At 39.8% G+C, this 18,610-nt stretch overlaps 1 protein-coding gene across 1 annotated transcript; it reads left to right on the top strand.

The window, feature by feature from the left end:
- The first annotated feature begins 7,120 nt into the window (after positions 1–7,120).
- ARG1 (arginase 1) lies at positions 7,121–17,886 on the top strand. Its single transcript, XM_030316359.1, has 8 exons — positions 7,121–7,260; positions 10,764–10,836; positions 13,310–13,484; positions 15,044–15,203; positions 16,403–16,497; positions 16,819–16,923; positions 17,362–17,498; positions 17,720–17,886. Exons 1-8 carry the CDS (start codon positions 7,204–7,206, stop codon positions 17,884–17,886), a joined length of 969 nt encoding a protein of 322 aa, XP_030172219.1. The 5' UTR covers positions 7,121–7,203.
- Positions 17,887–18,610: the final 724 nt, after the last annotated feature.

Below are 18,610 nucleotides of genomic sequence, written 5' to 3' on the forward strand. Positions count from 1 at the left end.
ACTATGCAAATCTCTGGAGGAGGATACCTTCATCATATTCTCACATTATTCCTGAAAGTATTTTCATGAACAATGATCAGTACAGAAACAAAGATGACTGGGTAACAACAAAAAAAAAAAGTCACCCTAAGAAAGAAACAGTAAGAACAAAAATAGACTTACAAAGATTTCAAATACTAAAATCAGCAGATTCTGGGGCACCTGGATGACTCAGTCGGTTAAGCATCTGACTGTCGATTTGGGTTCAGGTCATGATCTTGTGGTTCATGAAACTGAGCCCCACATTGGGCTTCATGCTGACGGCACTGATCCTGCTTGGGATTATCTCTCTCCCTCTCTCTCTGTCCCTCCCCCACTCACAGATGCTCTCTCTCTCTATCCCAAAATAAATAAATACACTTTAAAAAATAAATACAGAAAAATAAAATCACCAGATACAGGCTGCAATCTGACTACATTTAATATGTTTAAGGAAATAAAAGAAGACTTGAAAATAAGTACAGAAAAAAAGAAACCATACCAAAAAAAGAATAAAATAACTGAAATTGAGAATTCATTGAACAGATTTAGCTGAAGAAAGAATTATTGAACCAGGGAACAGGTCAGCAGATATTCTCCAGAATGTAACGTGGAAAGGCAGCAAGAACAAGAGATAAGAGAATAAAGTTTGAAGGCCTAACATACCTTTGACTTTAATCCCAGAAGGAGAGGAGAGAGAATATGAGGTACAGAATATGAGACATGAGCACATAAAAATGACTATGAATTTTATTATTATTATTTTATTATTTTTTTTGGCTATGAATTTTTTTTAACGTTTATTTATTTTTGAGACAGAGAGAGACAGAGCATGAACGGGGGAGGGGCAGAGAGAGAGGGAGACACAGAATTGGAAGCAGGCTCCAGGCTCTGAGCCATCAGCCCAGAGCCCGACGCGGGGCTCGAACTCACAGACCGTGAGATCGTGACCTGAGCTAAGTCAGATGCTTAACCGACTGAGCCACCCAGGCGCCCCTTGGCTATGAATTTTTAAAAATTTATACTATTAACCCACAGATTCAAGAAGCCTAACAAATTCAAGAAAGATGTATAGAAATCCACAGCTAGATACAGCACACTAAAATTACAGAAAACCAAAGTTGAAGAGAAGAATCTTAAAAACAACTAAACAAAAACACACTTTCCGTCAGAAATGCCTCAGTGGAAACTTACATATGTTAGTTCTCAGAGCATTAGCCCAGATATATTATTTTACAAAAACAAAAACACAAAAACAAAAACAAAACAAAAGCGAAGACAAACAAAAACAAAAGCAAAGCAAAAACCAACTTACCATCTCTTAAATTAACACACTTCTGATTTCCTTTAACAATAAGAAATTGATATTCAGTGCCAATTAATATGAAGACACACTAAAATTTCTCAGCAAAGAAGGAATTTTGCTTTTAATTTCTGTTAAATTTCCAGAGAAGTTGGATTTCGAAGGTATGCACCATTTAATAGAATCAATCAAAAGAAAGAAAATACAGAAACATAAAATATAAATTTGGCTTGACTCTTTGGATTTTGGTAGAGGACATGATGAATTTTCTGGAGATTTTTTGTCAAATTTTTGAGACTATGTTTTTTTACTACTCACCAGGTTTAGTGTCTGAGAGATTCTGAAAATCCCTTTAATATTTTAAAAGCTATAGGATGACTGTCTCATTTATAAGAACAAAGAAGTCTCACAGGTGAAGAGAGGTGGCCCAAGGAAGTAGGAATAGCGTTAGCAGGATCCAAAAGATGAGGATTCCAGTCTCAGTTTAGACTCAAATAGTTGTGTGATTTGGACAAGCCACTCTACTTCAGGGGCCACAGTTATTTTATGTCTACCATCCTATGTTCTGGGTTTCTCTACATTTACCTCAGAGTAAATCTAGATTAAAATAATGGTGTCTTGTTCTCTGGTTCTAATCTTTACCCATTAGTGCAGGACATTAAGTCCCCATAATACTTCCAGATGTCACCCAGACCTGACTCATGTGCTCCTGAACCTAGTGATCTTTTTTAAAAAGTTTATTTGTTTATTTTGAGGAAGAGACGGAGAGACGATGTGCATGCATGAGTTGGAGAAGGGCAGAGAAAGGGGGAGAGAGAATCCCAAGCAGGCTCTGTACTGACAGTGCAGAGTCACATGTGGGATTCAATCACATGAACAGTGGCATCATGACCTGAGCCCAAACCAAGAGTTGGATGCTTAATTGACTGAGCCATCCAGATGCCCCTGAACTTAGTGATTTTAATTTCCTATTATTTCTTTCTTCTTTCTCCCTATTTTAGACTCTCTTTAATATGTAGCTGCAGCTTCCAAAATGGAACTTAAATATCTTCTCTTGACACCAAGGCCCATTGGACCCTGTGTGATATCTCTGGAGAACCCAGGGAACCAATGTGGGTGGAGCTCCCACTTTTGGGTTACCCTCTGTCACCTGGTGCAACGTGGTCTTGAGCTCCTTCTGCTCCTAGAGATATCAGTAATATTATTCTTTAGTATTTTATTTCCTGTAGTCTCCAAACTCCCAGGAAAGCTGTTTCAAGTCTGGCTGGGTAAGGAGAGAGGAAGGTGAAGACAGAGGAAGAGATTATAAACATATAGTCATGAAGCAACATGAAGCAACATGAGCCAGACATTCAAAGTCAACCTTCTTTCATGGCCACGCTCTCTGCTTAGGCTTCCGGTTTGCCTCAAAGGGTTGAGAGTCATTACCCAGAGATATGACTAAGTAACTTATCCAAGAATTATCCAGTGTAAACTTTTCCCAAAACTTGAAGTGTTCCAGCAGCAGCCCTATCTTTACTGCGTTGGACTTAACGAGTCTGGACAATGTGCCTTGAAATCACTCCATTAGAGATTTAGTTCTTTGGATTTTGTGTATTTTCCAGCCCTCCATAAAAGTGCTAGGAATCCTGGTCTTCATCTGAACAGAGCCTTATCTGTTAGCTGGCTGAGGAAAAGTTAATGCAAGAAATAAGTCACAGTTTAGAGCCTCAGAAGGAGAAAAAAAGTAGAGACTAAGAGATATGTCATTTTTTGCTTCCTCTCATCATGCAACTTATTTATCTTTTCTTTGTTACTGCAAAAATAATCATTGAGGGAAATTAAGGGTTGAATTGTATTCCCCCAAAAGTTTTGTTAAAGTCCCAAGCTTAGTGCCTCAGAATGTGGCCCTATTTGAAAATAGTGTCACTGCAGTTGCCATTAGTGAAGATGAGGTTATCCTAGAGTAGGATGGACACTTAACACAATATGACCTGTGCTCTTATAAAAAGATGGGCATGTGAAAACACAGTGACACAGGGAGAATGCCACGGGAAGATTAGAGTGATGCATCTACAAAACAAGAATGGCAAAGATTGCTGAGAAATCACCAGAAGCTAGGAAGAGGCAAGGAAGACCTGGATTTCACACTTCTAGTTTCTGGAATGATAAGACAGTAGATTTATGCTGTCTTAGGTCATCCAGTTTGTGGTATTTTGCCTTAAGAAACTAGTACAAAGGCCCATGTGTCAAATCTCATCCTACTGGCTTTGGATCATAATCAAATAAGATGCGATCCCATTCTCAGGAAAATACCAGACAGGATTTAAAAAAGAGAGAGAGAAAGAGATTGGTTAAGAGGTTTGTATTTTTAGGAAAAGGGCTTTAACAACATTGTATATGTATATGTATATGTATATGTGTATGTATATGTATATCTATATCTATATCTATATCTATTATATATCTATATATCTATATATCTATAGAGAGAGATATGCATGTATTATACACACACTCTACAATAAATAAAAGAGTTGGCCTGGAAAAAGTGGAGCCCTGATGGGATGACACAGGTAAGATAGCCTCTGTCTTCTTCCTTTGGAATTCCTGAGATGACAACTTTGGAGACTGAAAACATGGTTCATGTTTATGGGCAGAGGGAAGCAGGGATCACCAGATGTTGGCATATTTTCCAAGAACAGTATGCATCAAAGTCAATTCATTACTTTTGACTGGGAAGTCAGACTGGTAGATGACAAAAGGCAGCAGACAAAGCATAGCAAGAATTAGACACATAGCAAGAATTAGAAAACTTGGCAGTTTTCCTTACAATGTCTTTATGGACAAAATGAAGTGGTTAAGTTGGGGATTTAGGACAGCTATACCTATGGATTGGTGATTAATTAATGGAGCTATGCCAGCCTGAGTTGAGGTTTCCAGTGGAATGCCAAGAAGCTCTTATGTAAGTGCTGCCATTTTCCACATTTTTATCAGTGACCTGGAAAATTCAAGCATTGCCATTTTTTTCTTTGATGGGCCAGATGACTCCATCTATATCTAGAGGTATGCATGTGGTTCTGGATGGAGCCACTTACTTAAGGAGGGCACAGGGAAGCCAGAAGATGTTTTGAAGAGTGACTAGGTTAGTAACCTGGAAAACAGTAGTAGTTATGTAACACACACACACACACACACACACACACACACACACCCCAAGTGAGGTATTTGGGGATATTGAGGCTAAACAATGGAGGACCCAAGAAAGACATGGCAGTCAAGAGATAGTTTTACTTGGTTTGAAGGGTTGTGATCAATGGATCAAACAGTAGGAAGGCGACCTCCACTTGGCATAAAAGGAGCTTTCAGGATGTTAGAGTAAAATAAAAAATGCTGACAACATTTGAAAGAAAGCGAATCTCTATGGATTAATCTATAAATTTAGTAAAAACTCCAGGAGGGTTCTTTTTTAGGAATCTAATAACTTGGTCTAAATATGTAGAAGAATAGAGGCCTATAAGTAGCTAACTAATTTTTTTTTAATTTATTTATTTTTGAGAGAGAAAGAGACAGAGTCCAAGTGGGGGAGAGTCAGAGAAAGAGAAACAGAATCTGAAACAGGCTCCAGCCTCTGAGATGTCAGCACAGAGCCCGACATAGGGCTCAAACCCACGAGCTGTGAGATCATGATCTGAGCCTAAGTCAGATGCTCAACCGACTGAGCCACCCAGACACAGCAGTAGCTAAATCACCTTTGAAAAAGAAGAGCAAAAATGTTATTCTTGCCCAAAGAATGGTAAGGTATACCACACAGCCATGATAATAAAACAGGGGGGAGCCGGTGCGGCCACAGGGAAACAAGCCAATGGAAAAGAAGAACTCAGTGACAGACTTACGCCATTAGGGCAACCTAGTGCACGTTGGAGATACAACTCAGTGGCGAACAAATGGATTGTTCAATGGATGTTGTTGAGGAAACTGGTGGACTGTGCGGGGAAAAATATAGATGGAAGAATTAGTGTAAAAGTGGATGTAGAACTAGATGTGAAGGAAACTCTAAAGCAAACAGAAAAAATATATAGAGATACATTTTGTGATTTTGGAGTAGGAAGGACTTAAATGAAATTGCCAAAACACAAAGCCCTAAGGGGGAAATATTCAACTGTCTATTTCAAAATGAAAGATTTTTCAGTGATAACCTATGCAAAGCTATCAGAGTAAACAGTGATAGATTGGAAATAGCTATTTGCAACATGAACACCATGAGAAGTGAATACCTAGCTATGCAAAACACCACAAGTAAATATCTAAGATACATAGACCAATTCACAAGTGAAAGATAAGAAGCCTAGTTACAGGGCACCTGGCTGGCTCAGTCAGTCGAGCATCCAACTCTTGACTTCAGCTCAGGTCATGATCTCACAGTTTGTGAGATCAAGCCCGGCATCAGGTTCTGCACTGACAACACAGAGCCTGCTTGGGATTCTCTCCCTCTCTCTCGCCCTCCCCTGCATTCTCTCTCTCTCGCTCAAAAGAAATAAATAAACCTCTGAAAAAAAAGAAGCCTAATTAGAAAAGGTCCTATCAAGATAGACTTGTGAGACCTTGGTTTCCTCATTTGCTCATTCAATGAATACTTATTGAGTGGCTATCACATATCAGCACTGTTCCAGGCACTGGGGATAGAGCAGAAAACGCTTCCTGCCCTTATGGCATTTAAATACTCCACAATATTCTCTTCCGTTAATAGGAAAAAGACATTAGTTTCTACTAAATGAAATTTCCTTTTAAATGTCAATGGTATCAGTTTGAATTGTGAGGAATTTTTAGGGTGCATTTCTTTTAAATTCATACTTCTGCATGATGATAAATAACTTCCAAGGACACACAGGTTTGACAGGCACAGAAAGCTGGCGCTTCACCCGTGTTTGGAGTGTAAAGCCTAGTGTTCGGGTGGACCCAGAATGCCTAAGACTGAATCATGGCTCTTCCCTATCACCTATGCACAGTATTTGGCAACTTCTCTGAGCTTCAGTGTCTTTACCATAAAATGGAACTAATGGTCAGAATTGCTGTGAAATTGGTAAAGGATTAAATGATATAATATAAAACAGGACAGCATCTGGCACATGATAAAAACTTAATGTTGGCTCTTTTTACTTCTATGTCTTGATTAGGACCTTACGCTTCCAAAAATTGTTATTTTCCTGCACACCGTATTTCAAAATGAGTACGGTAACATCTTCGGGTTATGAATCAGGTAATTCATTTTCCTTTTAAGTAATGACCAGAAAAACAAATCATATGCTTTCCCTGCCTCTGTACCCTGGTGATGTCTGAGGCGTGTCCCATGGGTTAAACATTAATCCTCCTGTGTGACACCTGAACTCAGCGTTGCAGGACTGGAGGGGAAGTGAGAGACCGACTCACCAGGCCCAGCCCTGTCCCACACAGGAGGATTCAAAGGCCTGGAGGAGGCAAGTGTCCTGCCCCGAGTTGCCACAGCTAGAACCGTGGTGCTACTTGTGTGGTTATGATTAATTGGTTGTGATTAAAAAAGATTATCATGATTAGGAAATCAAGGTTGTGGTCAGGAAAGAGTCCAGTCATTCAGCTGACTTTGTAAAATGGGATGAACCGGTGACATGAATAATCTCACTTAATGAGAGACCTGGACTCCAAAGACTCGTGGAGATTCCAGGTATGAAGAATTCGCAAGACATCCCGGTTTGCCTGTCATGCTTTGGTGCAGCGGGTGGAGCCAGTCTTCCTCATTAGAATAAGGTAAACAGATTCGACCCAGTTATAAATGGGGGGAAAAAATGTGTGTCCTCTGTCACTGAGGGTTGTAGAGAGCGGTGCCTGGCTGGGGAACTCAGTGCAGCGGAGAAAAGGGGCAGAGCATGAGTTCCAAGTCAAAATCCATTGGGATCATCGGAGTGCCTTTCTCAAAGGGCCAGGTGAGTAAAACACCCGGCTTTGAATAACTGGAATTTATCACAGAGTTTCAGACTTTAGAATTAGGAAAGTGTTCATGTCTGGTTAGTTCAGTTCCCTGGTGCAACTGGGCCTGAAATATATATTTTAAAGTCTTCTTACCCTTTTGCAACATTGTAGAATTATGATCACCATGTCACCTATCCTGGTGGTTCCTAATCTCAGCCACGGCCAGTTCTATTTGAACCTACTAAGTTTTTCTTCTTATTGTTTAAAAGAACATATTTTTATTTGAATGGAAATGGACTATTTTTGTATTATAGCTATTCACTGAGATTTCCATGTTCTTGTGGTTTTGGGTTTTACAGTGCATACATAGAGGGCAAGAGGATTTTAAGAAAACACATTGGTTTAGGGATGTATTAATGCCTAGAGCCATTTCATAGATTGGCAGCAATTTTCAGACTTCTTGTAATTTGCATAACCTAAATGTTATTGCTTTATGCAACTTAGTGACTGATTCACATCATTTGAGGGCTTTAATGCTTCTGTGAAAGTGTTAGTTCATGGGCTGGGCAGAACCCTTTGTGTAGCCCTTTTTGAGGGAGGAAAAAAGAAAGAAAAGAAAATCCAACTGGAAGTTGGCAGTATTGAAAGGACCGATGCATTTATGAAATTCCCTGATTGCCAACACATGCCAGGAACATTTCATTACATGGTCTTTTCTTCTGCCTGGGCACACTCATTCTGGCAGATAGAATGTGATTATGGACACCTTAGGCTCCAGGATGCATCTGTGCTTAAAGGGGGAAATAAAGAACAAAAACAAAGGCAACCTGACAAAGCGAATTGAAACTCCTAGGGGTGAAACTTTGTCACTGTTGTTATTTCAAACGGGGTCTTCTTTGTCTCTTTGCCCATGTAGGCCGTACTTCGCTCCTCTTAGTTTTGAACCTGCGCTTGGCACTCTGGCATTTTATTGCAAAACAGATTGGGAGAGGTCAGAGGGTAGAGACCCAAACTGCATTTGGACTGTCAGTAAATACGGCAGCACTTCCCTCCTAGTCCTTTAAAGCCCTCTCCCGAATCATGGGGACGTTTGGCTGACGGAGAAATGTTTCTTCTAGTGCCGGGGTTAATCGCAAAACCCACAATGTACTCACCTATTCTTGGGACAGGTTTTAGCAAAAACAGAATTAAAATAGCTGACCAAAAGGAAGGAAAGGAGGGAGGAAAACAAAAAAATTCAGAAGGAAGGAAGGGAGGCCGAAGGCAGGGAGCGAGGGAGGGAGGTAACAGCCTGAGTATACTCTGGCCCCTGGACCTCAGCAGAGGACCTTATGCTGATAGGGATAGCCCTTCAAAGGGATAGTATTTTGAAATACAGCCTGATGCATTTTCCATTCTTGGTATTTCTTTTTTTTTGTTTTTCCCTACAGCTCTTCCCCTATTAATGGCCCCATGAGAACGAAGCTTACTGTCTCGTGGTAGTAAGGAGGCAGAGATATTTTTGCACTAAGCCATAGCATAGAGGGAAATGGTGGCCAGCATATTAGCATCTCTCCTCACCTAAAGGAGGTAGAAGTCTGACAAACAGGCAAAGGAGAGGATTAGAGGATTAGGATGAGGAGAAGGTTGAGTCTGAGAAAAGCCTCCGTCCCCTGCCTCACTCCCTCGCAAGGCAGTGAGGGGTGGGGGAGAGGCGATGGCAAAAAAATGAGGTATTATATTTATTTTATAGTTAACTGAGGATCAGAGAGGTTTAGTAATTTGCTAAGTTGCTAGCCTTGGCTGTGGTTCCAGACAGGATTGTATGATTCAAAGCCTATGCACCTGACTTGTGTTGATGCCTGTAGAGCCACAGCATACTTCACACTTGTGGGCATTTAGGGATCTGGACCCAGCTTCAGAGTCAGTAGAGCTAACAAAATGATTTCCAAACTGGGCGGATAAACCAAGCAATGAGGAGATACCAATCGTGAGAAGCATTTTGAATCAAACAAATAAAGAATGATGGAAAGAGTCACTCTGGGAAATGTAACCACTGTGTTAGAGCAGATATAGTGTCAACCAAGGCGTCTGTAAGACTTGTTCTAAAGCTTGAAAGGAAAGGGGAAAAGACCAGGGAGTTTTGTCAAGGTGACAATCTGTGAGCACCTACTAAGTGTCAGCCCTATACTACAACACGTAGCGCTGCAAGTGGAAAGAACATTGGACTGAAATCTAATAAGGAGGAAAGACAAAGCAAGCAAGTACAAAACCAAAGGCAAAACTTGAGCCAAGCAGCACTCTATTGAGTTTTAAAGAAAGGGAAATTATATCTGCTTGATGAAGGATGTGTGTGTGGGGGCAGGGGCAGGGGGAGGGTAGTCATTCAAGAAGGGAATGGAGAAAAGGAACAACATGTGTCAGGAACAGGAATTTGACATTGAGATTTGCCTAGCAGCCAGGGTGAGTCATCTGGAATTAGGTAGAAATATTTGCTTCGTTTGGTGCCATAGCCCCAATCTCAGGGATATAGACATATGAGCCTTTTGGCACATCTCACGGGACAATGCAAAATAACGTTCTGTGTCTAAAAGCCTTGTTGGAAATTAGGATCAGAGAGGTGCATAAGAAAATTGTTTCTTAAGACTTCTATTCTGCCAGGACTCTAGAGAGGATTTATTGCAAGAAGGAAGTGTGTTCGCTTTTCTGATGTAAAAACAGCAAGAGGAGAATTCTTGTCCATGGTGCCTAAGCAGGTCAAAACCTGAAATACCGGGCTGGTCTTTGTGGATTCAGCTCCCAAGTGATGACGTTCTGCTGCCTGCTTTCTCCCCAGGAGCTTGCTAACTCACTGCCATGAGGACATGCACGTAGGGCTCTCCTGCCTTGCTTTTTTTTTTCCCTTATGCTTTTACCCAAGTTTTCCCCTGGGTTTGCAGTATTTTTCCATCCCACCATCCATTTTCCTGAAAACCTACTTGTGTTGCAAGACTCTGCTGAAATGTCACCTACTGCATGTAGCCTTACCTGACACATGCTCTGTCCCCAGCTGAGCTAGGAGCAGCCTGTTTTTGTTGTCACGGCATCTTGTATCTGCATTGAAGTAACTCTCCTAGTACCGTAATTGGGGTTCAATATACAAATTCCATATTAGCTTATGAGTTACCCCAAGAAAGAAGCACTCTCTTTTTCATGATTTTCTATCAGAGCGCTTTTGCACAAAATACGTGCTCACCATGTTGATAACATGGTGTCTGTCATGGGGAGAGGCGATGCAGGTTCTGGAATCCAAAGAACTTGGATGTGAAATAAGGCTCTGCCACTTGTTAGCTGCGTGCCCATAGGAGAACTCTATAACCTCTCTGATTCTAGATCCTGGTTTTTAACATAGGACTAATTCAGTCTGCCTTGCTGTGATGATTAAATGAGATGGTGTAAATTCCCGGCTCTGTAGGAACTCAACTGATTAAATAATGAGAAGACTTTCTATTGTGGGCAGCTGATCATATCTGAATTATTTTATTGTTTAATTGTTCAGCCACGAGGAGGCGTGGAAGAAGGCCCTACCGTATTGAGACAGGCTGGCCTGCTTGAGAAACTTAAAGAACAAGGTAATTTTTCCATTGAAAGGCAATCAGCCTGGGGTACCTGGGTGGCTTAGCTGGTTAAGTGCTGACTCTTGATTTCACTCAGGTCATGGTCCCAGAGTCGTGGGATCAAGACACGAGTTGGGCTCCACGCTGAGTGTGCTGCCTGCTTACGATTCTCTCTTTCTCCCTCTACCCCCTCCCCAACTTGTGTGCTCATGTGCTCTCAAAAAAAAAAAAAAAGGTACAGGCTCCTGCTGGAATTGGGTATATCTGGAATGACATTTATCGCACAGAATTGCAGCACTAGTGATAACTTTAGAAGTACAATCATATATATATATTCATATATATATGTATATATATATTCATATATATGTGTATATATATTCATATATATATATATATATATATATATATATATGGCAGTGTGTGGAGAAAATGCTCAGTAAGTATTGTTGGGTGAATATCTTCACTCAGGTATTTTGTCTTTCCAGCCAAACTTTTTACTGTATAAGAGAATCTGTGTGCAAGAACTGGGGTTGGGTGGGCAGTAAGGGAGTTGGGGGATTTGCAAATGAAAAGTAAGGAGCAGCAGGAAGTACAATGCTAGCAAGAGGACCCCTGTTTGTAAAAGGAAATAAATGATGATGTCGAGGATGATGATGATGACGATAGTACCTGGTGTTTGCATAGTGTGTATGTGCGTTTGCACGTACATATACATTCACATACACATACGTGAGCAGACAAAGGAAAAAATGATATAGAATTTAAAAGTACAGGCTAAAGCAGATGTTGTCTTTGCATATAACATCCTGATGAAGTATCGGAGAGGACACAGGGCAACTGGAACCCTCCTGTTTCCAGTGGGGATGTATAATGATAGAGCCACTTTGGAAAGCAGTTTAGCAGTTTCTCCAAAAAACATACATTTGCCTTTTGACCCATCAAATCTACTCCTAGGTACTTATCCAAGAGAAGTGAAAACACATCCCCACAAAGACTTGCACTTGAATGTTTCTAGCAGCATTATTTATATAGCCAAAAAAAAAAAAGAAAAGAAAAGAAAATGCCCATCAACTGGTGAATGGATAAATGACAAGTAGTACATCCGTACTATAAGATAGTACCCAACAATAAAAAGGAACAGACCACTGACACAGGCAAGGACATGGATGAACTTCAAAGACAACATGCTAAGTGAAAGAGACCAGACGCAAAAGACTACCTACTGTACGACCGCTTTTACGTGAAATTCTAGAAAAGACAAAAGCATAGCAACACCAAGATGATCAGCAGGGGGGCCTACCTTGGTGTGGGCGCAGGGCATGACTGCAAAGGGGCATGGGGGAGTTTGGGGGGCATAGGGGAAGTGTTCTAAATCTTGATTATGGTGCTGGTTACAAGACTACAGATTTCTAGAACTCGTTGACCTGTACGTTTAAAATGAGTGAATTTTAGTAAATAATAAATAAGAATTAATTAAATAAGAATAAAATAGTAAATGAGAATTAATTAAATAAAAATGAAATAGTAAATAAGAATTACACCTCATGAAGCTGAAAAAAGGAGGGAGCTAGAGAACAGAAATGTTGGGTAAATGGACTGGACTAGTGTCTCAGTAAACAACCATCATTTGGTCAGATTTCATATCAAGTTAAATCTCTTAAAGGTGTTACTGAATCATGGATATGCGCAAGCATATAATAAATACGATATACAATGACTAGTTAGATCAGAACACTGAACTGGTCCCATGTCAGTTTTACATGAAGCTCTCTGTACCTTGAAGCTTAATGCAAGGCTTTCTAGCAAATGCACCCATGTCCTTAGGACCTTTGGGTTACCTGCAATTTCTCCCTATTATAAAAGTATAATAATAAAGCCTTTATTTCCTGAGTTCACTGAAGTGTTAGGCTCATTGCTGATAATATACTTATTGAATTTTGATACCACCACTGAGGCAGGTCCAATGCACAGAGGACAGAGCTGAGCTACTTCAGCAAGTGATAGATTGGATTGAAACCAAGGACTGTTAATTAGAGTCAGGAAACTTAGAAAATACTAGTGTATTTCCTTCTGGGCATAAATGCACACACACACACACACACACACACACATTCTTCTAAAAAAACTATTTTTTATTATAAATACAAGACACGCTTATTGCAAAGGTGGAAAGAACACAGGCAGAGAGAGGGCCACACAGAAATCAAGACAGCGAAGCCACTCGTTAAGCCCAAACCAGAAGATTATCGCTGTCATACTTTAGTGTCCAGCCTAACTGGATTGATTCCACAAGTATTGACCGAGACCCCGGTGTACAGCTGAGAGGGTGACGTCAGGCAAAAGTAGACGTGGATTCTTCTGCCTTTGCAACTTTTACAGCCCTTCCAGATGCTTCCTTTGCTTATAAATGTGCAGTTTTGTAAATTTGGAATCATCATACACAGACTGTCATCTTTTTTTATGAAACTTTTGGTGTTAATTACAGGGTGTGATGTGAAAGATTACGGGGACCTGCCCTTTGTTGACGTCCCTAATGATCCTCCCTTTGAAATTGTGAAGAATCCAAGGTCTGTGGGAAAAGCGAATGAGCAGCTGGCTGGTGTGGTGGCAGAGGTGAAGAAGAATGGAAGGACCAGCCTGGTGCTGGGCGGAGACCACAGGTCTTGTTTAATGCTTTTCTCCATGAAGTCTGGCACAAATGGCATGAGGGAGGATGACCAAAACCATGAGGAGAGAGAAAATATGAAAGGGAAAGCACCGATCAATACTTTATACCAAATTTTCTGCCTTTTTTCCTTTTAATTGCATTGGTTGCTACTTTCTTTTGGAAACACAGACTCCCCTCTATTTGAAGTCTTGCATTGTCTTTATTACAGCAGAAAATACATGACATGAATGGATTTCCGTAAACAATTCCACACAAACTTACATTCCAAAATAAATAAGCATGAGGAAGTCACAGCCAGCTCATTGTACTTGATACAATAATAGGGTAATAGGAACAACTTATTAAAGTCAACATTTAAAGTCTATGCTGCCCATTATAAAGGTAATATTTTCAAATTCTTGAAACATACACACATGTAAATAAGACTGTAGTGATTTTAGCTTCCTAACAACCATTTCAAATGAAACTGAAATTCTGGCATATTTCTTTCCTGCCATACTGTTTTTATTGTACCTGATTTTGTTTACCAAGTGCGTGTGTTATCCTATACGTTATTCTTAACCTAAAGCACAGATTTCCTTATGTTACTTCATGATATAGATAGGCATAATTTTTATTGTTGCATAATTTTCATCAAGGTATTAAAAATCACTATACATATCCGTATTGTCAGATACTCAGGTAATTTTCAAATTTTCACGATTATAAATGTGGCAAAAATATTTTTGTGCAACAACCTTCTTAACGTCTACCCTCAAGGTCGCTGGATACATTATCAGAAGTCTGATCAGATCAGAAAGTACAACATTACAATCACTCTTGATGTAAGAGTCAATCACCTCAGCTCCTTGGTTTCCCCTAAAACTCAGCTGGGAAACGGGGGTTCACCTTCTTTTTAAGTGGAAACATTTGTAAGTGGAAATTTTAAGAGCGGCAAATAGCCTCAAGACAAGAAATCTGAAGGGAAAACAAACATCAGGCTGAGTAATCAATACTCAAACTTCAAGCAGAGGATCTGAGTGTTGAACAGTGAGTAAGCACCCAGGATATCCTGGCTGAAATGGATACAAGGATTTCTGAGTGATACTCTCCAATTGTAAAATAATTGGATTTTAGGAAAAATGGAAGGATTCTGTGGTAATTCACTTGAGAGAATGAAGTATTTACCAAGAGAATTGAGAGTACAGAAAATCAGCCTGATACAATATTGAGAATTAAATAGTGTCTCATGCTAAGGAATTCGTGTGGTTAGTGTTTTATACAGATTTATTTTTTTGGCTTAAATAATAATTTGCAATTTTATTAGAAGGTGGTTTCCAAAAAACAAAAAAATCACAAGTTTTTTAGCAAGGCCATTGATGCAAACATAACTTGCTAGCAATTAACATAAGCTATGATTTCTCTTTTAATTGGCAGCTCTAATTAAAAATCTGTCAGAAATAGCAGCCATTTTGACTTAAAGGAAAACCAAGTGAGAGCACTGAGTTAATAATATGATGGATGTCATAAACTGCAAAGCTGATGTTTACACAAACTTTTTTTCCTGTGTAGTATGGCGATTGGAAGCATCTCTGGCCATGCCAGGGTCCACCCAGATCTCTGCGTCATTTGGGTGGATGCTCACACTGATATCAACACTCCACTGACAACCACAAGTGGGAACTTGCACGGACAACCTGTGTCTTTCCTCCTGAAGGAACTAAAAGGAAAGGTAAAAGGCTGGTTGGTATTCTATTACAGAACAATCATCGCTTCAGCAGAAGTTCAGGAGATAGAAAGGAAGGAAGAACCCTGTGCCATCTTATTTGTGGTGTGATCTCAATCCATTTTCTCAGCAGTCAATAAGCAAAGGAGGTGGCAGATAAGGGTAGTGAGGCTCTGTGCCTCTGCCGTACATGGTAGTTTGCAAACTGAGCTTACACATATCTTCCCTTTTGATTTTTAAACTACCCTCTTTAGTAGGTGGGGCAGAAAGTGATCCTTTATATAAGCAAGTTAGCAGAGGTTGAGAGGTTATAACTTGCTCAAGATCACATGCCAAGTACATGGCAAGGCAAGGGCCAAAACCGGTCTCCGACAACCTACGTCTTCCTACTGCATGCCACACAGCCTCTCATTCTTACCGAGTGTCCCCTCCACGTCATGGGAATTTTCAAAAGTGTTTTAAAATGTGGATTACAATGGCTTATTGCTTAACATCTTTACTGTGAGAAGTTCATATCTACATCGCAAGAAGAAGAACTACCACCTGTTCCCTATAAACTTCTTTTCTAACACATATGACATTCCAGATTTAACATTGTGGTTCATAATTTTCATTGATATTCTGTAGCATATCAATAAAACAATTTTTATTGATATAGCTGTAGTATGTTGGTCTTTATGATGATCCTTGGGGATGCAAATCCCCTTGTTAAAGGCTCAGAACTGATGACCAAGTGATAGGTTTATAAACTTACATGGGAACAGCCATCCCTGGCTCTGGGACATTTGGAAAGCAACCAAAGGGCTGCCCGAAAATTCCCCCAGTCACTCTAAGCCATCCTCTGGGATTAAGTCCTTACTGATGAGAGAAAGAAGGAAGCTACAAAAGTAATGAAAGCACACTGATTTCTTTATGGCAGAGTTTTGGGAAAACAGGGTCCAGTGGAATGGGGCACAGAGCAGGTAAATGCTGACAAATGATTCAGGTCAGGTCCGGGCCACAGGGTGAGGGTGGGTAAGCAAATCTAGAGTGCCACAAGGGGAGGCAGGCATTCTCTTCTGAGTTTTGTACTGTCTTTAATGATTTCCTCGAAACTCGTGTTCTAAATGTAAGATATATGCAGTCCAATAAGTGCCCTTTACTTCTAAGGTAAGATCTGCTCAAGAATCATACATGTTAACCAAATGGAAACATTGCAATTTTAGATCCCTGATGTACCAGGATTCTCGTGGGTGACTCCCTGCATATCCGCCAAAGATATTGTGTATATTGGCCTGAGAGACGTGGATCCTGGGGAACAGTAAGTTTAATTCCTTGATGCGATTTACCTTTGCTTTCTCCCTTTTGCATTCATGCTGGTCAAACCTGTGACACAAAAATTGTTTTAAGTACCAAGCATTATATCGATATCTATATATCCATATAAGTATTTATGTATATAACTCAGGTGAATTTTATATTGGCTTGCTGTTAAAAATACATTGATATATACATATAGGTCACAGAACTCAAATATTTTATGTATCATACCACAACGATCTTTTCTTTAAAAGGAAACAGTAGTGCATAGAACTAGACTCTTTATTAATTGTAGGTTATATTAATATCTCCTCTTTCATAGCTATATTTTGAAAACTCTGGGTATTAAGTATTTTTCAATGACTGAAGTGGATAAACTGGGCATTGGCAAGGTGATGGAAGAAGCACTCAGCTACCTACTAGGAAGGTAGGTATGATCCTTGTAAATATTACTAAAAAGACTTACTACTGATGTTAATAGATGTTAAGTTATTAATAAGGACTCTATATAAAATCATAGAACTTCACTGGATTGTTACTTTTGATGAAACAAGGTAAGAACTGTATTTATGTACTACATATTAAACCACTAACTTTAAACTGAGTTTCCTGGGGTGCCTTGGGTGGCTCAGTTGGTTAAGCGTCCGACTTCAGCTCAGGTTATGGTCTCATGGTTCATAGTTCGAGCCCCACATCGGGCTCTGTGCTGACAGCTCAGAGCCTGGAGCCTGCTTCAGATTCTGTGACTCCCTCTCTCTCTCTGCCCCTCCCTCACTCACACTCTGTCTCTCTCTCAAAAAATAAGTAAACATTAAAAAATTAAAAAAAAAAAATTAAGCTGAGTGTCCTTCCCACCTCTTAAAAGAAAGAAAAGGCCAATTCATTTGAGCTTCGATGTTGATGGACTGGACCCATCCTTCACACCAGCTACTGGCACACCAGTCCCGGGAGGTCTGACTTACAGAGAAGGTCTCTACATTACAGAAGAAATTTACAAAACAGGTAGGTAAAAACTGGGGTGAATAAAGAAGCAAGTGTACACATGGCCAATATAGATTTATACCCCCTGATCTCAAAGTCAAGGCCCATTGGACACTTCCAGAATGCCCATCGCATGATGCAATCCCCACCTCTTTACACTCCTGGATAATATTTCAAGTCAGGTTACGAACTAAAAACGTCAACTATTTAACAAATTACATTATTTTCATTTGTTATTACAGGGCTACTCTCAGGATTAGATATAATGGAAGTGAACCCATCTCTGGGGAAAACACCGGAAGAAGTAACTCGAACAGTGAACACAGCAGTAACAGTAACCTTGGCTTGCTTTGGAGTTGCTCGGGAGGGTAATCATAAGCCTATTGACTACCTTAACCCACCTAAGTAAATGTGGACATGCCATGTAAAAATCTCATAGCTAATGTCATAATTAGCCAATCTAATAACTTACTTAAGCTTACAGCTATTGCCCCAATGATTTGATCTTTCCAAAAAATCTTCTGCCTTGGTAATTATTATTAAAATTAGTATAAACTATCAATTCCCTCTGGTATGAAATTCAAGACTTGGGCATTCTAACTTCTGTGAAATTGAAAAGTTTGTATTTCCCATTTTGGCAAAAGACATCCTTAGAGAAGGATACGTTAACTTCCAAATAAAATTTGCTGGCATTAAAAACAAACACACACCTGTTTAAGCCCACACATGTAGAATGTGACTCCTGATGTCAGCAGATTAAGCTCACCCCACCTGAAAGGGATCATATTCTTATGTTGTTCAAAAGATGTGATTTTTATAATAAACTCTCTATATTAAGGTTCTCTCATGTCTACATGTTTCTCTATACATGGAATTGCTAAGGATTTAAAAAGCCACAGTGAAATCATCATCCTCAAAATTCTGTAAGCCTGGTGAAATGAAACTCTGGCTCTGGTTTCTTCAACTGCAAAATGGGCAATGATAGGGCCTGGGGAATCTCCACATTCATTAATGTTTGACGATCATGTTTTATTTTTGTAAAAACCTCAGACATGGTGTTGGTTTATATTTTAAGCAAAGCTTCTATTCACGAATAGGCTTTCTGGAGGCCTACCCTGGAGGTAGAAAAAAGA

Source organism: Lynx canadensis, chromosome B2, assembly GCF_007474595.2.
Source record: "Lynx canadensis isolate LIC74 chromosome B2, mLynCan4.pri.v2, whole genome shotgun sequence".
NCBI lineage: Eukaryota > Metazoa > Chordata > Mammalia > Carnivora > Felidae > Lynx > Lynx canadensis.